Source organism: Fulmarus glacialis, unplaced genomic scaffold (genome assembly GCF_000690835.1).
Source record: "Fulmarus glacialis isolate BGI_N327 unplaced genomic scaffold, ASM69083v1 scaffold28642, whole genome shotgun sequence".
NCBI lineage: Eukaryota > Metazoa > Chordata > Aves > Procellariiformes > Procellariidae > Fulmarus > Fulmarus glacialis.
Window position 1 is genome coordinate 1 of NW_009196427.1, and position 26,933 is coordinate 26,933.

A 26,933-nucleotide genomic window follows, 5' to 3' on the forward strand; every position below is an offset into this window, starting at 1 on the left:
TTTCCAACCTTAATGATTCTATGATCCACCGCGAGGGTTTCTGCAATGGCAGGAGCCGTGCCTGTGACTGTTCCCTGGCAGGCAGGGAGAGACTAAGGGGGCCACACTCGGGGGAGGTGGTTTGTCATGGAGGGGAAACAGCCTAAGTTTAACACCCAATAGATACAGGGTTACTGCTGCAGAGGAAGAAGGGGGTGTAGGGAGAAACAAAGCCCGATGAACTCGTTCCCTTGGACAAAGTAAAGGTCAAAAGCACGTAAGACAAGAATTTCAGGTATAGCTCAGAAACCACAGGGTTGAAATCAAAATACAAGCCAAATTAGTCAGTATCATCTCAACAATTCTTAACTGAAGGCTGAACACAACCCTCCAAAAATCAGCCTAATTCCCCTCTCCCTAGCTGCAATTTCTAGGAACAGTGTAAGGTCCCATGGGACCTGGAGTGCCTCTAGACCTCACTAACACTGCTCAGGTACAGATATAGTAACTTGATGCTCTACTGAACCATCCTCATCCTTTGGGACACACTGCCCCTGTCAATGAAAAAAGCCACAATCTTTGTTTTACCCTTTGTCGAAACTGCTGACCTTGCATGTATCTTGTCCAGGTAAGGAGCAGTCAGTGAGCAGGGTCAAATGGCACAAGGTCTGGGTGTTCATAGGCCAAAGAAGTTACATATACAAACTCCAGAACGTTAATTAGAACAGCGTAGGCTTGTGTCTTCCTTGTACTTCTCTCCGACAACTCTGTTAGGTACTAACAGATAATGCCTTCATTGTGTCCTTCATCAAATAATTTTAAATTCACAGTTTTCTAGTAATATTTTAGAATTAGAACAGATAAATACTGAAAATTAGCTTTAAGCATTAATCTGAAAATACTGTGGAAATAAAAAGACAGCATCTTGTGTTTCCAGAAAACTATTAAATCCAAAGTTTATTCACACTTCAAACAAAACAAACAAAAAAGATTTAAATCTACTGTAAATCTATAAGGATGCAAAGAATACATAGCTGAAGGTAGCAATGGTTTAACATTTTATTAAACAGGTGGTGCTTTATGTGCTGTTTTTAGTGAATCAATGAAAAAAAAAGATTGTACCTCGTGTCTATTTATTTATTCACCCTATACTCAAATTGCACGGTAGCAATTTCATTCAGTCCCTTAGTCAGGATGCTGATTTCATAATCAAGTTTTCTGCAATAAACTATTTTACACCAAAGTAAGTACATAAACAAAGTATAATGTGAAAGTGGACTGAGGATGTTAATATATGCTCAATGCAGTGCCATATAAAGATAGTTCTAAAGGAGCCTGCTTAGGTATTGTAAGCAATGTATGTTAGTATATCCAGCACTAATATAGCTCTCTTGTTTTTAGTATAAATATCTTTATAGGGCATTGCAATGCACCATGCAAACATATTCCACAAGAAAAATGCATTTGCGGGCAGCAAAAATGGCTGTAACAAATGGGTCAGTAAGAAGCCCCCTAGCCATTAGAAGCTTCATTCTTCAGACATGACCTTTACATCCATCTTCTTTCAGAAATCTGATTACATTTTCCCACATCCAAGTATTTAGAAAGAAAGATGCCTAGCAAGTATCAGTGTATATTGAACTTTACTCGAAATAGCATTGCCAAATTTGCGCTCAAATATTTCAAACCTGTTGATCCCAGACCAGTAATGACACACAAACACAGAGTTGTCAGTTACTTAAGAAGTTTTGGCACTGTTAGAGTAGGAACTGTAATTTCTTTAAAAATTGGCACATAGTTTGGATTCGGTTGGCTTGGACCTTGATCCAAAGTCTCAATGATAGTCTGCTTCATATCTCTGCTGGCATCGCCTCTCACTGTCAGCAAAGCTGCAATATGGTCATCCCTGCCAAAGGAAAACGGTAAAACTGGCATTAGTAGGAAACTTTGCACAAGTAAGACCTTGTCAGAAATATCACTTAGTTGGCAATCCTTTCACTCAGTTTCAGCGTGTACTTTAATTCTTAATCAGACCTCTAGTTACTCAGAACTGTTTTTTCCAGCTCAATATAAAGCACTATTTTGGCTTCTCTTAGGACTTCAAAACATATTTTATCCTCCCAAAACACAGAATGGAAGTATTTTCATTATTCCTTTGCTGTATCACTGAGTACTTAAGTACATGTACCTCCTAGTCCAGGCCACAAACACTTTATATTAGCATTATTTTTCATAAGAAAGTGGCTACATTCTAAAATACGAAAAATATGAACACTTTTACACATTGTTTTAAAATTTGCCCAAGACTACAAAGAAACCGTGATGTTATCTATCTATCTTTTAACTTTGAGGGCAAGGGAATTACCTGATATCTGGGTATTTACTGACTAAAGTTGAAACTTCCAGATAGAGCAGTGAAGGATCAGTTAGCTTGATAACCTCTGCAATGGCTTCAATGATGTCACAGAGTCCTTCAGTGTCCTCTCCAGAGCCCTGCAAGATGAAAAGTAAAAAAAAAATAATCCCCCAAAGAAAAGCAATCCCCCCCCAATATCTACAAACAATCCTTTAATTAATATTTTGTCCGACAATACTGTTGAATTACCCAAACAGCTGAATTTTCAGACATTAAGACAACAAAATATTGGTGAATTGTCACCATAAACCTCTTCCCCCTTTCCCTGTTCTTCTTCATCCAGAGACCTACCCTCAGAATATCAGTAAAGAACGTTATGTCTTAAATATGTTATATTTATCCACATGGTGATGCATTGTAGTCTTTAACTTTTGCTAATTTGCCAGCATAAACGTTAGGAATAACTGATGTGAAAGCCAGATCTCTTCTGAAACATTACTTAAAAACTGGCCCTGCATTAGCTTCCTTCTAGTCATCTGGCCACCAAGGCAGCTTTCAACAACTGATCAACTGAACTGTAATATCTATTTAATCTCTGGACTATTTTAGTGCTCTTAGTTCCAGGTCATCTGGTCCTGCCAATCTGGTATTGTTCATTTCATTTATTCCATAACTTCTACTATCAATGCCTTAATCTGAAACAGATCTTACACAGAATCCCACATAATGAAGGACTCTGATGCAGGAGTTGCCCCAACATCTTCCATGGTGAGCAGAGATGAACGCTGCCCCTTCTCCACCCCGCCAGTTTTTCAGGCTTTATCTTTCTCTGCATTCTTTTTGCATTCTGTCATCTGTTGGCCCTAGGCGCTTTCCAGCAGATTCCTGCTCCTTATGCAGTTAAAAAAAAGATTTAGTATTCACTTTAGGCCTATCTTGTACATTGTTTCTCAAATACCTTTTTTGCCCTGTCTTTTCTACTTCTACTGCACTTTAAATGGGGTCAACATACTGGTCTTGTGGATTCTAAATGAATACACTGCACGCTACTTAGGTAATAGGTAACTGCATCTGTTTGATGCAGTATCACCCTTTCTTCCAGCCAAGGAAAGCAAAACCCAATATTTGTTTGTTAGTTTTTTTAAACAAACAACTACTTTTTTCTTTCAATTACTACTACAAATTCAGGGTACCCATCTCTGTGAGGCCACTCAAATATTCAGCTGCAGAGAGCTGTATAAACGCAAAGCAGTAGAAACTGGTGCTCAGGAACTTTAGCAGCAGGCCTGTATGTGTTCAGAAACTCTGTCCGTGCCCTCAGCCGGCATCCTTGATATTCACAAGTCACCCAAGACATTGGAGACATGGAGACCTAACTAGCCATTTTCCCCAAGCAGTAAACACATGTGGTTTATTCTAAATTACCAGGTTAACCCAAAGCAAATACTTACAGCTGCAAGCTTCTTAAACAGAAATCTGAACTGTTCTGCTTCTTTGATCATTCTTTCTGCACCCTCTTTTCTCTCTTCTGCGTTTTTGAAGGATATACGTTTTAACATGATTGCTCTGATGTATTCCACAACCACTCTCCGATGGGCCTCAATAGTCATTCTCTGAAAGAAAAGAAAAAGGTGGTGTATTATGCCAGTGATACCTGCAAAATGTAGCTATTATGTTTAGTCTTTGAACAATTATTAGGCTTTGAAACGTGTATTTGCATTTAATCACCAGTACACAGTTTTTGCTAATACTACACATTTTGAGTGGCTTTAGATTTTCATGATGCTAACAGGAATGAAAATCTGTCCTTCCCTAATGAAAAGGATATGCCAATTACGAGAAACAACAAAACCAAGATATCTCTAATGACATGTCTGAATTATTTTTGAGGAGCACAGGCATATCCAAAGATAGAAGAACAAACATGAAATAATTTGGACGATCCTTAGAACAGACCTATGCTTGGCCTTGCAGCCTTGCTCTTTATATCTGGTGAAGGAATGACCAGCCATCACAGAGGCTTCTGCTGGAGAACTCCAGTACATTGCATAAAGCATTGCAAATCTTGCCTACATTATCTGTGCTGTGGGTCAAGTCTGGTAAGAAGCCTGGAGAGCCAGCAGCAATCACCTTCTCAGATCTTCCTTGACTGCTTTGCTGTTCTGCACTTGTCTTTTTACAGGAAATAGCTACTGGTGACTAAGTGAAGCAACTGGTATTGGTGCAAGAGTAATGCTGAGGTTTGCAAATTAAAAAAAAAAAAAAAAAAAAAAAAAAAAAAAAAGACCCACACACCAAAAAATCCCTTTACATGTTTTTTCAACGCTAATGTAAAGAGAGTCCTTAAATCCCACAAGGCCTCAGGTGGGTCTTTCCCCGCCCCAAGCATGGTGGCAAAGTTACTTACGATTAAGAAAAAGCCTGCATTAACAGGTAGTCACAAACTTTTAATCATATTTTATTAGTATGTATCAAGCTTTAGTTTCAATCAACCTGTGCTTCCAGTTTCAGCCAAAGTTTTGGAGAGAGGTTTCAGGGGGGAAAAAAAAAAAACAAAACCCAAACCAAGAAAAGAGAGAAAATGACAGATTGCAAAGTATTAGAAATCACAGCCCTCATCCAGGAGGTAGAAAATGTGATTCCAAGTCCTCTTCTCAAGACTGTGCAGAAATACCAGAGTTTACTGATTGTTCAGGGATGGCTTCTCTTGCATTTGTGGAATTGATGCCAAGTACACAGAGGAAAATTAACTCCACAGAATAGACTGTGGGAGACTGACACGTATGCCCCATTCCACTGAAAAGTAAGTGAAGAACAGCTCTACTACAACTGAGAAAGAGAACACTCAAGAAGAGCCAACAGTGCGTTGATAAGGCATGTGAGGAAAACAGCAAAGCAGAGTGACTGCAAGATCCAGATCCCCCATGTTCCAGAATAGTGTCCTACCCATTAAGCTATAGTCTTTACTTGGGTGCTCTGTTCATGTGGCTTTTAAAAACTGGATTTTCAAAACAGGGTTAACCAAGAATATTTTAAAACCAGAAAAAAAAGCCCACCCCAAACCAGGGAAACAAAAAGTGTGTCCCATCCAGTGCTAGAACATATGGTGTCTTGTGCGGGAGATTTTTTTCATGCTAGTAGACAGTGGAATAGCAGGTGCGATGAATGACAAAAAAGGTGTTTGTGATCTTCTTTCCCATAAGGTGGCAATAAACGCTACGTGATGAAACACATGTGACTGCAGAGATTAGTATTAACACTTAAAGAAACTCATGCCAAGCACTATTACCTCACAGTAACAAACCAGATCTGGAAACAAAAGCGGTTCCATGGACATAGACTAATTCTGGGACCCACCTAACTTCTTTTGTGTACTTTTTCTGGACTGAAAATGTATATAATTCACATACATAATAAGGCCTCTAGGATCTGCAAATACTGAAGGTTAAGAGGTCAGAGGAACTTTGAGCAATCCTTTCTGTCTCTTTAAGAGTTAAAGTAAGAAAAAGTAAGTGTATGATTTTGAGACTGTGTCTTTTAAGCACTCCTACTTAGTAAGAGTTTGTTCAAAGACCTCACCTAAATCCTGATCTTGCTAGCTTCAAATATTTCCTAAATCTTAGGGAATCATTTAAGACATGCTATCTTAACTATACAAAACTGAATTAATTCAATAAAGGATAAAAAAAAGTACAATAATACTAAAAGATTAAAGGATAATAGAGAAATCCAGATATCCTTTGACAGACCACAGAAGAAAAAAGGAAGGATAAAAAAAAAAAAAGACCTAACCTAGCATATTATGCTGCTGTAACAGTACTTTAAATATGAGTTATGCATTTGTTAAACCTTATGGCACCAATTGCCTCATTATACATATTAAAACTAGATATTACAGAATGTGCATTTATAAAAAAAAGTAATTACAGGCCAGCAAAACTAGTTTCAGAAGAGCTAATCTTATCTGACTACAAACTTCTGAGGAGAGGTAGAAAAGTACAAGCTGGTAAGAATACAATCTAGTAACATGCCAGTACTTTTTCTGGACTAAATCCTGCAACTCTAATCTGTCTTTGCAAATATTATATGGCTGTGAATAAAATCGATGAGAAAGAAAAATGTTAGATTCAGACTTTTGCAGTATGATTATGAACATTTTTTCATTTCCAGTGATGAATCAATTCCAATTTCTGTATTCCAATTCTGAATTCCATTCAGTGTTCAGAAAGTCAAAACCAACATGATATTCAGAGTACCTTAGCAAATTATCATAGAACATTTTGCACCTACCTTTTTATAAGGCTTCTTTATTTTTGCAAAGTCATTGAAATAATCCTCTACAGTGACACAGATAGTCCCCACTGCATTAGACCCCATCAACCACTTCTTTGTCATCAGCTCATTGAGATGTGGCTGAGAAGTAACAAAAAATTGATCAGAACAAATTTTTGACACTTAATCATCATATCAATGCAGTTACAAAAAACAGGAGGCAATTTTAAGTGTCATACATTTCTAAACTACACTCCTTCAAAAGGAATAAGCAGTTAGTGTAGGAAAATTACATGCTCAGTTGTCATAACGACAGTTGCCACAGAGTGCTACCCTGACATACACACTGGGTGTGTATGTAAACCAACTGCACTAACCTGAGCATTTGTTTCCTATCAGTTCTCTGAAATCCTTTATTACGTTCTCTATTTAAATGTCTATGCAAAATAAAAAAATTAAAGCCCAAGGACAAAATTGTCATAAGAGCTGATGATTCCAATTTTAAATATGAGGCACTTTTAAACTGTCGTGATAATGCAACTTCATGCTTGCTTTCTTGAACTGCTACTGGCTACTCAGTTGTTCCTCTTTGATGGTCCCACAAACTTCCTGTGCTTATACAAAACTTGGTGGCCTATAAGCTTTACTCCCTTCCCAGAACTCCACAATACAGAATTCCAGTATTCTCTACATCTACATACCCATTTTGCTTTGTTCTCCCCAGAGGAAAAATTCTTTACATATTAGAGCATGGTATTTTATAAATGATAATAGTGACATAAAGTTTGAGGTTAACGAATTTCAAAGAATGGTCATTAGAGTATGCCATGGTTTAACCTGGCAGGCAGCCAAATACCACGCAGCTGCTCGCTCACTCCCCCCCGCCCCGCAGTGGGACGGGGAGAGAATCAGAAGGGTAAGAGTAAGAAAAATTCATGGGTTGAGATAAAGACAGTTTAATAGAACAGAAAAGGGAAAATAATAATAATGATAGAATATACAAAATGAGTGATGCACAATGCAATTGCTCACCATCCACACTGACCGATAACCAAGTAGCGATCGCTACTTCCTGGAACACGCCTGCCATTCATATACTGAGCATGACGTCACATGGTATGGAATACCCCGTTGACCAGCTGGGCCAGCTGTCCTGGCTGTGCTCCCTCCCAAAACTTGTTGTTTTGTTTTGTTTTGGTTTGGTTTTTTGGTTTGGTTGGTTTTTTTTTTTTCCAGCTGAATGTCCTTGACTAGCAGGGTACTTAGCAACAACTGAAAACATCAGTGTGTTATCAACATTCTTCTCATACTAAATCCAAAACACAGCACTTGGAAGAAATTTAACTCTATCCCAGCCGAAACCAGGATAATCTTCTCATAATCAGTGAACATAGCTAATGAGAAATAAAGGCTTGGCTTAAGAGCTTCAAGTTTAAAACAAACACTGCTCCCACATCTTTCTTACTTGAGTCATTCAAGATGTTTACATTAGTTCAAAATATTATTATAAATCTAACAAGTCCCAGAGCATCTTTCTTTGCCCCGTCCATTTCTCCAATTTCCCTGCCTCCCTCCCCATACTCCCAATTTCTTTTTAGTAACAAAAAGAATTATTTTTTTTCCTGAGGGATTCTATACAAGAAGCTAGAATTCTTAAACATGGAAATTTGTCAGTCAGAAAGGGCCCACCTTTAGAATCAATTAACTGTCTTAATTATAGGTGTACTGCACCTGTACAAAGATGATAACTTAATATCAGCAGTTTTCCAAATTATTCTTAAAACACAGCTACATAAGTATATGACTAAGTACAATCTGCTAGAAAATATTCACTATATACAAAGCATCTGCCTGAAGTCATCCTGTGAAAAATAATTAAGCAACCTTTCAGTCTCCTACATGTAAACTATACCAGTGAAGAACAATATTGACGTTTGTTGGTATTTTTGGTATTTTGCTAGCACACCACATACAGAATAAGTTTAGCAATCAAAAGGCTTCATAACTACTTCATTCCTTATTTTTCCTTATAAAATACTGCTTCTGTTTTTTTGAGGGAAAAAAAAGTTCTTACCTCTAAATCCATGAAGACTTCATCTAGCAGGCTAGAGCATCCTTCTTTGGCAATGATGTCTAAAGTTGCATCCATGCTTGTATGACTGCTTGACAACGGGTCTTCCATTTCAAGTTTCAAGTATTTTCTTTTCAGACTGATTATAGATTCTCTGTGACAAATAATAATGCTTTTCATCACCCACAATTGCATTGCTACTAAATTTTTGGAGCGCATACACAGAAAGAGACATACTAGACAGTCTTATTTTTGCAAGGGGAAATAATGCCTGCTGCTTGCTTTGGAAGCTTTAATTTACTCTCCAGCATGATTTGAGAGTAATCAACCTAGACTACTTCTATGTTGGTAACAAACTACTGCTGATTTGTAGACTTGAGAATGGCAGCAGATATAGATGAACATAGGGTTGGATTGCTGAACACTGAAACATGAGCAATGAGGATTTCTTCTGTTTTGACATCCTCAATAGAGCAAGCTCTACCCTTACTTTTCTCCAATTCAGTTCACCTTGATAACACTGCTTAAAGGTGAACTGTGAAAGATCAAATGTAAGAGAAGATGGCAGGCCCCAGACAAACTAACTGAAATGACTTTCTGAAATTCTGAAAGTTGAAGATAAATTTTTTTTTGGCAATGGAATTCTTGGATTTTCACTGGTGAGGGGCAATGGCCCGGCTTGCCAAAGGCAAGAGCAATCACAATATCTGCCTCCTAAAACAGTAATATATTTAAACCTGTTGTCTTTATTTAGTCAGCTAAACTATCTTAACTGAAACCCCCTTTGTATACAAAAGAAGAGGTCCTGGGAACATGTAGTATTACAAATGAAATATCAATACTAATTTTTCTCACAATACTGCAAGAACATGCAGACTTACTTAAAGGTTTGACAGTTGTTGATGACTGCAATCATGTATTGAACATAGCATTGAGGATACTGACGATTTTTAAGATGTTCTTCTTTATACAACTGTGCTTCATCTTTGTACCTGTAACATATACAAGGGATGGCATTAAACAGACAGAAATCTGTCATAACTGAAGTACACCTGTAGGAACAAATGCTCCATAAGGGCCTGTCAGGCATTTAGAAGTATTTTATAAAGGGCTTGTTGCTCAAGTGATGTTTAGTCTCTCTGTTCTGGGCAGAATCCAGTCAACAAGGTGTTTTCTGTCTTCCGTATTAGAAAGAGATATAAATTTGAGATACAAAAGAAAGAGGAACTGACTCAAAAAATTGGAGCCATTTACAGAGAGGAACTGAAAGTGCCACTCACCAACACAGAATAACTTCTGCGGTGAAACTGGGGAAGGGAGGAAGAAAGCAAGAAAAGGAAAGGGAAGAAAAGCTTGGTTGTCATGGATGTGATAGGAGCAATAAACATCCACAGGAAAATCAAGCATTGGAATTGTAGGAACAAAAAGAGGCTGAGGCAGGATAAAGCATTTATATTTTAAAAATTATGTTACCTGGTTAGAAATGAATTCATTTGTTGAAGACATAGAAGGAGTACCTTTGTTTTCAAATCTTCATTTATCTGAGCAGCCACCTGAAGATTCTGCTCAAACATCTAAGTTAAAAACAGTTTAGTTATAAAGACAGGCCTTTTCCAGGGGTAAACCAAAGACAGAACTCCTATCCTGTGGGAGACTTATTAGCACCAGCTCTACATGTGCTTTCTGGTTTTGAGGTTTTGGTTCGTTTTTTGCTTGTTTGTTTGTTTGGGTTTTTTTGTTTCATTATTTTTAAACAAGCCCACACAACTGCTGCTGACTAAACAATTACACTATTTCCATAAGTGTAATTAATAAATTATTGACAATCATTAATGTATGCTGCAGTTTTCTCCTGATACTGAAAACAGTTGCATTCTTTCTTCAGCAAAAAAGTACTTAATGTTTCTAATTCAGTAGGAATTTGGCTTTACAGTGGATCAAAGTTCTTGATCAGCTCTTGCAGCTAGTAATGAATAACCTTATAACTCAAATTCCTTTGCTTTCCCCATATATGAAAGTAGTTAAGTTCACATTAGTGAAAGTAGAAGGGACCCCTAAACTTTAGAAACACAACTAGGCACCAGATTGAGGTGACCTACAGGTGACTGTGTTTGAGAGGAGGGCGACTGGAAAGGAAGGGTACAAAGCCAGGTGGAAACATGAGCTGCTTTTATGCTGAGACGATTTTAAAAGTTTCACTGTTACATGAATCTCAACACTGCAGCCTTTGACAGCATGATACTAGAGCCAATCAGCCACCAGTTTCTTTGACATCACACACTTTCTGAAAAGGATTAGATTAAGTCAACCTTGGCACTAATACAAATGTGAAAGAATGTAGCAAAAATCCTGGTATAAGACAGGAAAAAAATAAAGTGGGAAAACAAATGCAGGAAGAAGAGACCATCTATCTTTCATTGAAGGTACCTAATAAAATATTTGTAAAGTAAATTAGAAAGCGAGTATAACAAGCTGACATTTTTCTGGTCGATAAAGATAATTTTAAAAACTTTCCATTTCTACTACCAACAACAGGATGGTGCAGGTCGGTTTTTTTGTGGTGCCCCCCCCCCCCCCCCCTTTTTTTTTTTTAAACCCTTTTTTTTTTTTAAGGTCTTAGAAGTAGCCTTATCTTTTCTGTTTTGAGGCTATTTAATAATTTGGACAGGCATTAATGATAACTGAAGTAGTGTTTAAACAGCAACATTTTTGATCTTCAATGGAACTTTTCAGTATTAAGGTGTTTGTATAACGAATAATTTATAGTAACATGCTTAACTACCTCACCATCATATTAACAAACAATATTCTAATAACTCACAAACATATCATCTGCTAGGCTTATATTACAAATTTACATGAAGAGACCTAAGTAAAGCAGTTAACTAAATACAAATATCAACTATATAGGCTGGGAAAAATACGTTTCTAATCTACACATAAAAAGAACTAAGTCTCTAAGTGTTAAAGGGAAAAAGGCAAATAACAACCTCAAAAGAAACAACCCCTCCAACTAACAACTACAGGAAAAAAAACTATACTTCAATAGACATAGAAACAATGGCATTCCAAACAGTTTGGTTCCCCTCCTCTGCCCCCCCCCATTCCCCCAAATGCATGTACTGCTTCTGTAGATTTTCTAGAATAACCAAGTTCTTTTATACCTGAAAAACAATAGCTGGGAGCGTAGTCTGATAGTACCCATCTTGATCTGCTTCTGGTTCAGTTTCTTTTATCCAGTCTTTTTTATCAGTCTCCAGTGCTTTCCGTAGCCAACCAATGATGTTAGACTACATTAAATAAAGCAACCAAGAAAAAGCAAAGATTATTTTAATTTAACACAACAAAAAACCCCACTACAATATTTGGAATAGCAGCCATTTCCATAATGAAGAGTGGCATAGTAACAGATAATGTTGACCACTCTTGTCAACCCCTACATGATATAGGTAACATAGACAAATTAAAACTTGCATTGACAAAGACAAAGATTAGTACTGGTAAACTAGTGATGTCGTTTTAGTCAAGCTTAGGCACATTTTGGAAGAGGAGTGCTCCAAACACAAAGAGCAAGTCAGTTTGTCAGAATCAACATGTTAACTAACTTTGGAAGCATTTATTAAGCCTCAGGCTTTAGGTTTCAAACTGAATTTTTCAACAACTGAAAAAATTAGGGTAATACTTAATGTAGGAAAATTAGCACATATCTGCTTGTAGTTCCATTTTAGGAAACTGATGCTTGTTACCGTCAGGGACAAAACCCCAGGATTAGATTAAATGAGTTGCATTTCTTGGAACTTAAGTGCTGCAGAAAACAGTGATGGAGATAACAATAGTTGGCTCTCCTCCCAGCCAACAAGCACATTATAGAGCAAACAGACATTAAGAACAACTGTTTTTAGAACGAGATGAAGCCACTTTTCTTATCACTTGCATAACACAGATACCATGGACATATTTGCAAGAGTAGGTAGTAAAGACCAGCATGTTTGCTAAATATATAATTGGATTCTTTCATTTCTGTCTATCTAAAATAATTATCCCTATATTTTCAAAGGGTTGAAGGTTTCTGCCTCTTTTCCACTTTGTTCACATTTAGTTAAAATCCCTAGTAATATAAAGGTTCATACTTCTTTCCAACGTATAATAGGTACATTAGTGTGCCCTACCATGCAAAATTAAACATGACCAGTAGGCATGTACAGAAAGCGCAAAAAAATCTAAAATAGGTAATTTTTTTTTTTGAATGTTTACATTTTTTAATGTATTAAATCAGTATCTTTTGGTCAAAACTCCTACCAGCAGATAGGATAAAGGAAGAAACTGAAAGCTCTACAATCTTCCTGCACAGGAAAGGTTGTTGACCAAACACACACCTGTAGTTTTCTTCTTCTCTTTTTGACTACAGTGAGTGCCCTGTCAGTGCTTTATCTGCTAAGTACATATAGTACCATCTTCAATTACGTGAAATGATGTACTGTCTTTATTCCTCATAAGCATGGAACTGCTCTGATGAGATACGATTTGCAAAGAAGAATTAATCTTTTAAGCCAGCAGCCCAGGGGACATCAACATTTTTCACCTTAACATCATCATTTACAAGAACTTCTTTTCAAGCTGAGGTGCTTGGGAAAAAAATCTATTAAAAACCTGTTAAAATCTATTAGCATTTTATTTCTCATGAAAACAAGACATTTTTACTGACTTAAACATCAATATTTAAGTTGATAGTCACAATTAGGAAATACTTTCATTTACCCAAACAGAACTAGTTATATTTTAACCTTTAATGGTTCCTTCCAACCCAAACTATTCTATGATTCTGTAATATTTTGTTTATAAACAGTTTTAAACACAACATCAAAAGAAATAAAGTATAAGTGTAAGTGGGGATGGGTAGAAAATTGGACCAGGCTGAATCCTGTGAAACAAACAGGCAGTTTCAGTATTTTCTGCCTCAAAAAGAAGATGCAGCCAAAAATCGAAACTAACAAAAGAAAACCACTCTGTGTTTAACAGAATAGCAGCTTTGCTTTATTTTATTTATAGAATATAAATACAACAGTGTTCTCTATATAATATTTTTCAGTAAGTAGGGAAAAAACATTTGTGAAAAACCAGTATGTATATTTTTTTCGTCTTAGCAGGGGACAAAATGAATTCAAAGGCATTTCCCAAGTCAAGACAAAAGTAGCTTGAGAAAACAAATCAATGTTTTTTGTCCGAAAGCTAAGTGCAGAAAAATAAAGTTGCATAAAAGTCCTAGTAAAGCTAATGTGAAGCAGAGCCTCTGCTGGCAACTTCCTTGAGACATAATAAGATCGGTTCGTATTATTGTGGTGAGTATCAAGTCCAAGTAGTTGCTGTTGCTAGACACGTTTTAGTAGCTAACACATCCAAAGAAGCAAAAAATTTCCCTCCTCTGCTTGGCAGAGCTCCTAAACTTAGGAAGAGTAGGAATTCAATTGAACAATTTAAGAACAGCAAGTCCAAAGTTCCAACTATCCCAATATCCAGTCTCAGAGGCAATCAACAGTGGATCTTTAAAGAAAAATACATTTAAAAACCTGACAATCACATACTGATTCCTTTGCCATGTAGTTGACCAATTTTCAGTGACTCTTAGGATAAGCAAGAAGCAGTGTCTTTAAGATGCACTTGAAATGGCATCCACAAAAGGAAATTATGCTCATGCAGTCAACCAGCATGAAAGAAAAGAGACCCTTAAGAATCAAACTGGCAAACATGAACATCCTGATTACCTTGAAAAGATCACATCTGTATCAAATGTTGATGTAGTTACTATAGGGACCAAGCTGCATTCAGTGGCTTCTAAGTATAGCAATACCTAACATACTAGCACTATGAATTTAGACGTATGAACACTGGAATTCCTTCCTTTCTAGTAAAATATGATTAATACAGTCTGTAAAGCATAATTATTCCTTGAAATGTCATGATAACTTTATAAACAAACCTACACATAGTACATGAAAATTTATAAAAAGTAATGATATCAAGTTCACATTTGTCACAATAGTTTCCTCTGATGGAGGAACAGCACTGAGGCACTAATGCAGCTATACATTCATCCGAGGGTGTCTTTGAATTATTATTACTCACAGTGAGTGTTGACATATACTTGCTGAGAAGCTGGTCTACCACATTTTGCGAAATCAGAGGATTCAGAGAATTTACATCCACTTCAGGAGATAGTTCTGAATTTCCCATCATCTCTGTACTGAGTTTAAAAAAAACAACAACAAAAAAAACACCACTGCAGATTAGTAAAGAAAAACGAGATGAAAAAGTTAAAAACTATGCAGCTTTTTAGTATGATCATTGTAAGGGGCAATTTTCCAAAATCTATACATTTCAAGAAGTTCTTAATAGTAACTGCAACAATAAATGCATTTACAAAGAATGTAAATAAAACTATATAAAAGAAAGAACAGGATGTAAAAGCTATAGCCCAGCATATATTAAAAAAAAAGTTAGACATTTTAAATATTCAGCCCTTTCATGTTTTTCTAACTTTTATGTATGAGAATTAGTGATTGCTTAAGACTGAATAAAAGCCAACTGTTTTAACCTGTGGGCTCTTAATAGGGGATATTTTTAGGTCTTCTAAATTTCAGAGGTGATGACAGACAACTTACACATTCTGAATTTCAGAATGGGAAAGATCAGTGAAAAGTACGAAATACTCTGCTCAGAGTTTCTCAGAAGAGCTTCTGGTGTGCTACTTGTATCACATCAAAGCTAAAATATGTTAAAAGAAAATCTACCACTGTTTCCTGTATTGGTAGAGAATACACCTAATATAAGAGGAGGAGGCATCTTGCATGCCAAATCAAAAGTGTACTTCATGGGTACTGTATTATAACAGGACCATTAGCTATACTTGCTTGCAAAGGAAAATTCTTGATTTTATAGGATTAGAAATAAACTGGAGCAACCCTCAAAAATATTTTGACAAGCATTATATAAAATTAATACTTTACAGTGATATAGTGATATTTTGCATATATATCTAAAATAAAAAAAACAAAGCTATGCCAAAGCACAGCATAGCAAGAACTCTTAATATTTCATGCTCAAACAAATCAATAACTCAAAACCACACTCTTCAGAGAGTGCTTTATTAACAGTTGATGAAAATACATTCAATCATAATAACTTAAATTGTTTCACATTCCACTTCTAGTGTGCTTTTCAGAAGGAAGCCACAAATGCTATATTTGCAGCGGTAACTATAAAAAAAAATAGCAAATAATTAAAAAATTTCCTAAACAAGTGTTCAGTTTGTGTATTTCTGAAAGTTAAAGTTGTTCTCTGGGTACATGCAGTGAGTCAGCACAGTGGTGCTTCCACATCATGAAAAAAATCTCAAAGCACCAAAAATACGGCTGATTACCTAAAAAACAAAATTCTTGTCTTTGAAACCATAAAAGCTACTGTAACTGAACACTTTCCATTTGTAGCATCTTCCTGGTCCTGTAGGAAAAGAGACTGAAGATATTTTAAGTGGCTGAAGCTATTCAGAAAACTGAATTCCATTCTGTTGCTGTTTACATAAAGAATACACATAATAGCAGGGCCTGCTCTAGCTTATTCAGGGGAAATGTGAGAAGCTGTTTATGGCACTGTGCCATATTAGAAATATTTCTAGCCTCATTATACCATCGTTAGCCCTACTTCACAAGGCCACAGAGACATAAAACCTTTCTCAAAGCTTATCAACTGAAACCCCAAAACAAAGACCACAGGCTCCTACCTCTAGCCCTCAAAGACAAAAATTCTTCCTATACACAAGTTCTTTTTCCTGGTTGCCACAACCTAAGCGTCTAGGGGAAAGGAAGTTATAGACAACCCTCTTAGAAGTGTCAGGAGGCTTCTAACCATAGGGAAGAATTATTTCCCTTCAACAAAAAGTTTATAATCAAGCTGACATTTCAACCAGAATTGTATTATCTGGAAACTAACATTTTAGAAGACTTCTATTCTGCCTCCTGTGCCAGGCTTGCCACCAATCCTGCTCTCTCTTGTGAAAAAAGGTACTAGATCTAGAGACAGCATCCAGCTAGATAAGGAGCACCATTCCTTTGTGTGAAGATTGTTGACACTGTCTGTAGCAATGTTGATGAACTCTCTTAGCAGTTTTGTCAACACTTAATCAGTATCTGATAAAATGATATTATGAATATGGGCATCAGGATCTTACAAGACTTGCATTTTCCCTAAAACACAGATTGGAGTCCTGATCCCAACCTGGTACAAGTTTAGTAATAGCAGTATGTTCCCAAAGCTCTCATTGACTTAAATATGAAAGAGAAATACATCTAGCAGTAAAACTGCATCCCACTCAAATATTAAAGGCTATTGTTCCACATGGAAGCATCACTTTATTTCTCAGCTGTAAGTTGAATACAGTTATAAAAACATCTTTCAAGACATGCTCTGGTAAAGAACACCATGATTATTTTAAAACTCCTATCTTGCAAATACTGTGAACAGAAGTTATGCACGGCTTTCTTATCAATTCATTACATGGAAAAAAAACCTCAACGCTTCTCTTAATTGGTCAGTATTTTCTCAGCTGGTTTTGAAGTGCAGCTGTAATATGCAAATACAAATACAAATTTATGTGTTCCCTCTAATATTCAATTACATTTAATAAAAGTAGAGAAAGATTAGAAAGGACAAAACTATCTTCCACCATACAATGTTCCATGGAAGTGAACAAGGAATGTAACAGCAGTTTAGAACCTATTTTTCATACAGGGAAAAGAGGGTGAAATAACACAGTTCTCATGATGTCATATAGGCCATCCTCCTTCACAGTTTATAATAAACATATCCCTATAGAGAATTGTTTATTGTATTAAGAGATGTCCAGCGACTGAGGTTTGGTCAGCTCTGCAAGTATCCCGCTTGAGCACTTTTACCACTCACAAGCCTGAGCTGATTTCTTCTTCCGCTGTCCACTACAAACATACACAATAGCTAATTATCACCCTCTTTATAACAGTTTATTATAATCTGTAAGAATACCATTACTGTACTGCCCTCTCAGGCTTTTTTTTTTTTTTTAAGAGATGAGAGAAACTCAAAGCCTTGATTTTTTCTTTCCTGAGATATTTCCTCTAATTTCCATCACACTTGTTACATGGATATACAGGAGAGAAGTGCCTTCTCAGGTATCTTCTACCGTATCTACTCCTCTCACCATTTTCACTTCCTTTACAAGATTATGCCATCAGGTGCTATGAGCCACATAACTTGCTTTAGCAGGTTTATCTTTTGCTTTGCAAATAGAAGCAACACTGGCTTTGCTCCCGCTCTTTGCCCTTCCTATGGCGGAACACATGGATTGGGAGAGCTTTAGCTCTGAATTATCTAACTCAATAGCAATCTGCTCCACTTTCTGGGGGAAGGGTAGAAGGGCAATTTTAAGACCAAGAATTGCCTTACTGGAATATCAGCCCCAGGACATAAATGAAGAACCTGAAAGCAGGATTTCTGCCGAGGCCATCCCCCTATAGGTAGAGGGATTCACATATTTCTGATTTTCATTCGCTGCAGAGTTATTCCTCTGGCCTTTATTAACAAAGAAGAAAAGGCCAATGAACTCAGCTCCTTACTAGTAGCTACATCTCTCGCATATCCTGCACAGGTATGGAAGTATGCATTAGTGGGTGCTCCTGATTGTTCCTTGGCAGGGAAGAAAAGCAGAACTTTGCAGTGTAGAGCAAAGCACAGAGTTCTGAACACAAAATGAATCTTGAAGCTGGTTATAAAAATTCTACAGAACAGTATTATCTCCTACCTATTTGCTTTGTGGTATTATACTCTAAACTTATCAAGTGTCTAATTTGTCGAATTAGTGAGATCGAACAATTGAAGACGGCAAAAGTGTACACAGCGCAGTCTCTGGGTCAGTGCCAGCTACTGAGAACAGGATTACAGTCACGAGCCACAGAAAGGCTAGCATTACTTTTTCCCAAACAAATCAGTTGCTCTAGTAACCACATGCCAGCAAAAACTAAACAGTTGCCATTTGAGCTGTTTCTACCTGGAGGATGGGAGAAGAGGAAAAAGAAAAAAAAAAAAAAAAAAAAAAAAAGACAATGCTTAAGTTATCCCAACAAATCACACAACTCAAAAGAAAAGAGTTTAAGAGTATCACAGGAGACAACCTGTAAGCAGAAATTCTTCTAAATATACAAATCACCACACAGTTCTGAGAGAAAACCTGAAGGAAGCTACTAGATTCTTTCCATTTAACAGTAATGAAGCAACACTGAAACAGTCCCAACCCCTGTAAAAAAGAACAATAGAAAGTTAATAACCATACAAATCTTCTGGGGCTGTGGCCAACAGCAAACATTTTGTTTCACACACGAGCTCTCAGTCTCTTCTACTCTTCCCAATACTTCACCGAACTGGCACACAAATACAAGGTGACTAGCTTCAAGCAGGTCTTTAACTGCATTAAAACTTCAAGCTTACAAAGCAAGTCAAAATCACATATTAGAAAATGCAAACAAGTTTTAAGCAGCAATTTCCAGAAAACAAAATGCGTAACGAATATCAAACCAGCAAGTTCTTTACTATTATCCCTCTTTTGTTTTATCTTCTTATATGTTAATAGACATGCAAATATTAGCACATGAACTGTGTTTTGCATGCTTACTCTCAACTATTGCTAACAGAAAAGATAAGGGGACCTTACCTTTTGTATGTATTCAAAACCCAACTCAGAAGGCTAACAATCTCATTTGCTTCCAGATCCTCTGCAGCAAGCTCTTGCATGCGGGTGGACAAAGCTTGATGGTACATATTTAGCAATTTGTTGAAAATGTCATAATGTGGAGGAAAACATTGATCCAGCAGGGTTTTAGCCACGAGCAGGTCATTGGAGACGTATTTACGTATGATTTCTAGATGGCGCACAAGCCACATTTTGTCAGATTCTCTAGTATCTGCTTGAGTGCCTTCAATTCGTGTGCTCACAGTTCTTTCCAAAATGTTGAACATTTTTTCTTTCCACTTCTTTGGTCTGCCAGGAGGTATGAACCCAGTTTGTTTTTTCCGGTCTAACATGCGCCTGTCAATTTTCTCCTCCCTCTCAATTATCCTAACAACAGAAACAAGCAAGGTTGGATCTCGACGGACTGTAACAAGAGATCTTTGAACCACCATCCAAAGTTGCTTTGCCAACTCCTCAGAAAGTTTCTGCATATCCCCAAAGTATGTATGGATGAGGTTCATGTCATGTGTGTTTTTGCTGTCCATGCGATACTGCTCATACATCAGGTTATCACGAGAACACTCTAAATCCATCAGTTTTCGATGAGCTTGCAGAAGTTCCCCTCGCTCAATCAGATCTTGAGTTTCCCTGACTATCTCTGGAACTGAAAGAAAGGCAAAGAAGAATAAAAAACAAAAAGAGCAAAACAACATAATCAAAATACAAAGAATAAACACAAGACAATAAAAGCACTATGAAACAAGCTGGAGGACAGCTGTAGTAATTATTTTGAAATAATTTAAAGAAAAATTTTTTGAAGTATTCAAAAATTATTAGTAAATTCTACATATCTTTATACATTATTAACTATAATGCTCCATTTCGATCAGTGGCTAAACAAAGATCATAGTGCCAACAGAACATAATTTTCTTTCTCTCCCTCTCCCCCCTTTAAAAACAAACAAACAAACAATGAAAGTCTACTATGAAACAAATTGCAGTACTAGCTTTCTTGTATCTTATACAAAAGGTTTTTAACTTGCCTGACTAAAAGTCACTCACCCTGTTGAACCTGAGGCTACATATACCCAACAAACACTGAATTTTATCTCCTTCTTGAAGCAACAGTTTTTGCCTGCCTAAGTCACAAAGGCAGAATAGGGATAATTAGCTATGCTGCTAAACTATTTAGAAGATTTTTTTTTTCGTTATTATTTTTCAGTATTTGAGGAATACTACAGAAGAGGACTAGGATCCTGTGGGGGAAAGAACTGAAAAATCTCAGCAGAAGAACTGTCACTGCAAAAAAGGCAGCTAGTGATAAAACTGGCAGCCCCAAAAAAGGTTTAAAAATGACAGTTATATACAATCATTAATCATGATGAAAACCACTTGGTTTATAAAACATTTGTTTTGCTCAGAGTGAAGTTATCATACTGTTTAACAATCCCGAGGGGAGATGCTTCACACTAAAAACCTCTCAGAATGCTAGAAAAGAAAAGGCTTATTGTCTCAGTTGCATTAATCAGTGTAAAAGAAAACAACACCCCCAAAATAACTCAGCATTGGAACAGAGAATTTTGTTGTCATTTTTTATTGCTAGACATTGCACGTAAATACTACTCTTTTTCTTTAAGCTGCACACCATATCCCAGTTTGGTACTGTAGCAGTTAGATACACTCTTTACAGAGATTAAACAAATCAACCTGCTATGACTGGGAAACAATTTTTCTTTATAGGTACACTTTGTGAATTACTATCAGGAGAGAACAGGCTATTTAAATAAAATCAAAAGGGTATGATAGGTTTAGCCCCCATTATAGTGGTAAAATTCTTAAAATTACTTATAAGCAGAAAAGTCCTGGCAAGGAATTCACCCCGATTCAAGATGGAATGGAATGTGCACCAAAAAGGCTGCATGAAAGGACAGACGTAATCCCATTTTCTTTATCTTTACAGTATCCATTATATGACAATAATCTTATTTAATTTTGCAAACTTTTGCAGTTGTGCAGTGGTACAAGGAAGAATTGTCTTCCATGTATAATTTCTTTATGCATGAGTTGGTTTCTGTGATTGTGCTGCCCGATTCTGAAGCAAGGACTGTGCACAGTTGAAACTGAACTTCAGGTTGTTTATACTTACGCTTGTAACATTAATGGAAATCCTTGAGGCTCCTAACTGTTGTGTGAGAAAGTCTGCCAGGGAATCTTTGACCAGAGATGTTGCTGTTTCATATTTTTCCTTTGTTTGCAAAAAAATTTCACTTCCTAAAATCATTTGGAACTATTTTTGCCCAACAGGCCTGCTGTAGATGCCCAACTCACTGGCAGCATTCCAGATCTTTCCAAATTTTCTTTCTGTACATGCCGCTTGCATATTTCAGTCTTTTATACTAATTGCTAGCAGGAAGCTTCTTTGTGACTTGTGTTTGATGATGAGATAGGCCAGACTAGAAGTTCTTATAGCACAATTTAGTCTCGATACATCTTAAATGGTTACAGTTACTTCCTTGAACATGATGTGTAGGTGATTGTTCCTTAATTCTTCATTCCCAGCGAGGTTTAAAGTTCTCGACATTACTTGACAACCTTACAGCTGTTAGTACCATTTTAAAGTGCTTTCAGTATGTGATGGATTATATAAAGAACATCAGATTACCTGAAAAGATGTTCTTGAGATTTTCTACAGCAGCTGCCAGTTGGCTATGTTGCACTACAGCATCCTTAACATCCTTGAGGTTTTCTATGGTGTTGATGCTCTGTCTCCAGTCCTTATTGACATCTATCAAAGACTGCTGAATGTCCTTTACATCATTCAGTGCGTTGTGCAGTTGACTTAAACCTGTTCGTACTCCATCTAACTGTGACTGGATTGCTGCCTTAAATACAAACAAAAAGGCAAAGAAAGAACTCGTATTAATCATTATAAGTTCCACATTTTCAACATTTGTCAAGAATTAATTTTCATTTCAGTATCTAACATTTTCAGAGGAAAAAAACCTGAAAAAGTAATATTATAGCTTACTAGAAATGTGTAACTTACTCTGTGTGTGTGCACATATTCTTTTTTTGAAGTTCTGAAGTCGTATCTAGTTTCAAAGGACCTAGATAAAACCGGTTCACCCACAAAGCTAACGTAGGAGCTTAGGCAGATAGATCATTATCTTTATAAATCTATATTAAACCAGGATCATGGGGAGGCAGAATGAGATTTCTTTGTGTTTCCTTCGTAAATTCATTTCAAAGGGGGATATCAAAAGAAAGCTGATCCAGATGTTTCAGCAGAATGCTTGGTATGTACAGATTCACAAAGCATTTTACTAAAGCAATTACAAATTTTGACTGGCAACTGAAAATGTTCTAAAAAAAAAAAAATCTGAAATGTTCTAAAAAAACTGAAACCCCTCTGGCCTGTTGTGCCTGAAAGCAAAAAAAATCAGAAGGAATTCAGTCAAAATAAAAAACAACAAAAACCCAAACTGAATAAAATTTCAACACTGTGAAACATCAACAACCAGATCAAAAATCCAACTGCTACATTATTTTGCCATAAAGAGAGGTTATTGATACAGATATCTCTTGTGACAGGTGACACTTGAAATAATGACTCTTATTAGTCCTGAACATCATTTGACAGTGCAGATACCTTACAGAAAATGCATTATAGTGCATATCTGAGCGAAAGAAATCAGATCACATCCACAGCATGTTTTTTATATACGTATTTTTAAAAAGATGTGACTAAGATGAAATTGGGTGAGTGGAAAATAAACTGGAAATAACAGACTTCAAAAGACAAGCCAAAGGCAAGACGTCAGTGAAAACTCAGTTGCGTATCTCAAGGACTTGAAGTAACCAATAAAGAAATGAGGCACTAACGGTTTTGCTAAGCTCAAAACACGTTTTTTTAAGGCCAAAAAGCTTGGGCAGTCATGGAACTTTTTGTCTGATACTAGAAGCCAAGGAGGAAATCCTGGTAACTACAAACAACATTTATTGTGTTTTAAATGTACTGGGAAAGTACCACAAAAACGCAGTGACTCTTAAACTACTGCTATTTATGTACTTTCAAATTATGACATGCTGATTTTATTGATAAAAATGTATTTTCCTTTCAGACTCGGTACAATTAAGCACTGGTAAGGCATTTTTATACAATATCTATCTACAGAACTGCTGCATTAACACATTTTTCCCCTACAGGAACTGAGGTAATTAGGATACTCAAATATCCAATATGATACTCAAACACAATCTTCTGAAGCTGACCATAAACTATTTTAGAAATAACATGACCATTAAATGTTCAATACTTCTGATTTGATATTTCAGTTTCTTCTGAGGCAGATCTTCGAAGTATTATATATTCAAATTTTTGACTATTTAACTTTTGCAGAAACTTGATTATGTTAGACAGAAACAATCACTAATCTTGGTCACTAACACAAAAGGCCAAGAAAAATTCTAAAAACAGACATCCACCCATGTTCAGTGTGTCTTCTAATAGTCAGCTGGGGCCAGGGGAGGGGTGGGGGGGCAAGGAGCAAGGCATGTTCTAGCATCGTGGACTTGGCTTCCTAGAATGCATACTCATCTTAGATTGGACTGACGATCACTGTATTAAAAAAAATGAAAACAAACCCAAGCCATCCTAGGAACAGGGCTCAAAACTTTATTTTTATCTCTTTTCGAGTGAGAGCCCACAACGTGAAGCCATGGAACCAGGATCCTGGCTGCCTGGTCTCCCCAGAGCCCTATGGTTCGAATTCATGATTGCACAGCAGCTAAGAATCAAAAGGTAGAGGATTCAAGCATGTTTATATTCAGGAAAACCCATGACCTAGGAACTCTCCTAGGATATGTATACAGTATTTCTTCAGGGTGACAAAACCCCAAAACCTAAGTTCTCCCACTGACCGAGTAAATGCACAAAGAAAGATGGCTGTCAATGCCCATAACTCTTCAGACTCTGGAATAGAGTCCAAGCAGCTCTTTGCCTACATTTTGGTCTGCAGAACCCGGAAGTACCAGCCTACAGTGCTAGCTGGTGCTTATCCACCCACTGTTTCAGAGTTCTGCTACTGATCCTTAAAAATACTGCTTCACTAACCGCCATCAGTCTCACACGTGAAGCAGATGAGTTTGACACATTTCAAAGCAGTTTTTCCTGTAAGAATTTACATAATGCAGGAAGAAATGCCGAGGAGGATGTAAGAAATGGACATAACTAAATATTTGGAAGAGGATATAGAGAGGAATAGGATAACCAACTGGAGGAGATGCTGGTTTTTTGGGCAGAACACCACTCCAGATCTCTGCTGCTTCATCCCTGTAAGTGACACACATTATCCTCGTTTTCTACTCTTTACCCTTGATTAACTTGATTATCTTGATTCATCTGAAGAAAATGGTGACGAAGATGAAAGCATATCCAGCCAGAAAGAAGCACAAAGGTGTTCACACTAAAAGTTTACCATGTGTTCATCTACATAGATGAAGCAGCTGAGGTTTTTCAACAGTGACCAAACCTGAAAAGTCAGCAACTCCTCCGGCTGGTGATCCTGATGACCTTGCCTCTCCATCTTCCACACCATACATATACACAATTTAAATACAGAGCAAGAGTATATCTTACATCCTCTCTGTGCTCCCATCCATTACAGTAATTCTTACAGGAAAAACTGCTTTGCTATCCATTGCATCACTAACCGTCACCTATTTCAGGAATGCATCCTGAATGGATTAAGGGGTATTGTACTTCTTTTTGGAACAGGTATTTCTGACCATCTATAGATGACTGAAGTTAAGGTAACTTAAGGAAAGTGACAAGGAAGCTAGCTATAAAGTGGATTTAGACATTTACAAAACTTACAAAGTTATGTTCAGTCATCACTGTCTATAGAAGCAGCCACTAGGCAAATGACTGTGCCCAAATATTATAAATAGATCACAGTAACTAAACAGCTGATCCATTATTAATAGACTCCACTATAGGCTTCCTGTCTTAAATCTGAAAAACCCAGTCCAAGTTATCAGGAAAATTTCTGTTTCTAGGCTACAGACAAAAATTAACGTGTAATTTGCTAACAGACTTTTCACTGTGAAAGAAGACAGGCTCTCTTCTACTTCATGCAGACTCCCACAAAGAAGGAGCCATCAAATAGTTGTAAGATAAACTAACTTATTCTGAAATACAAGATTAGATACAGTGTATTCCATCCATTTTGATCTGGTAAACCCAAAAATTTCCCAAAACACTTTTCTAAGGCTCTACTCTAACTACTTAATATAGTGGTGTAAAATGACTGTTGGCTAGTGAATACCAGTGAAGAAAGAAAACAGAACTCAGTTACATATAGACACTAAACATAGGATGACCTTACTCATATTTCAGGCTAAGTCTGTGTGTGTGCACATGCGTGCATACACTCATGTATATACATGTGAAGGAGGGGGAAAATCATGGGGTACACTTCTGCAAGAGATGAGAATGTGATAGATTTTAGCTATCTTCCATAAACCCATGTAAAAGTCAGAGACTAAACTGACTGATCTTTTTCAGATGCAATCATCAATTTTTTGTTACAAATTCAGTATTCAATCTTTAAGACAAAGGTTTGTTGGCTGACAGGCTACTCGGCACAAGGGTAGCTGTCCATGGATAAACTTTAGAAGTTACAGGACATAAGAACACTTGAAATGCTTGAATAAAATTTCAGTAAGATGTAGAGCATTAGTTTGCGTTACTTTCAGGATGCAAAGTTTCTGTTTTGGACCCAGAGCAAAAATTAAAGTCCATGGTTTAAAACTACCTGGATGAAAATGTAGAATCAAAAAAACCACAAGGGAAAAAAAGAAGGTACATTCATGCTGCACCATGGACACTCATGTTTATCAAACTTTGTACCTTGAGTCGAGCTTCTACTGAAGCCTTCTTACGAGCTTCCCTCCTGCGATACTGCTCCACTTTATCCAGCTGATCAGGACGCTGAAGCATTCCCGCTACTCTCTGAACAGCTGTTGCAACTGCTTCCCTATCCGTTTCCTCCATTGCTGATTAGGACCTCAAAATGCTTTCATAATTTATCAGTACTGAAAAGAAATATAACATTTTTAGAAAATATTTTTGCATTTGATAGCTATGTGTCATTTCAAAGTTAACAACTGGAGAACTAACTTTGGCAATAAAAACACTGCAACTTGACAGAAGCATCATTAGACCGCATTATAAAGAGTAGTAATTGGAATTCTACAAGAATCACATTTAAAGTCACTTAACTCTGTTTCATTAGTTTACCTGAAATGTTCTCTGGTTACTGGTTCTGCATTTACCTTGCTCTCTGTACATTTGTATAAAAAAACCAAAACCAACAACAAAAGAAATCTTCATTCAAAAACCAGATTCTATCTAATCCTAGAGTAGGTTTGCCTATTAAAAGGGGAATGAGACAAGCATAAAGGAATCTTGTAGCAGGTCCAAGCAAAAATCCTAACTCTTC

At 36.8% G+C, this 26,933-nt stretch overlaps 1 protein-coding gene across 1 annotated transcript; it reads right to left on the bottom strand.

Annotated features, from left to right (window-relative positions):
* Positions 1-1,279: 1,279 nt before the first annotated feature.
* Positions 1,280-26,526, bottom strand: EXOC3 (exocyst complex component 3). Its single transcript, XM_009572198.1, has 12 exons — positions 26,342-26,526; positions 22,094-22,313; positions 19,414-20,095; positions 14,802-14,919; positions 11,843-11,968; positions 10,152-10,252; positions 9,560-9,670; positions 8,682-8,832; positions 6,626-6,748; positions 3,787-3,948; positions 2,345-2,472; positions 1,280-1,885 (listed from the first exon to the last, which is right to left on the bottom strand). The coding sequence occupies exons 1-12, from the start codon at positions 26,483-26,485 to the stop codon at positions 1,714-1,716; spliced, it is 2,238 nt and encodes a 745-aa protein (XP_009570493.1). The 5' UTR covers positions 26,486-26,526; the 3' UTR covers positions 1,280-1,713.
* Positions 26,527-26,933: the final 407 nt, after the last annotated feature.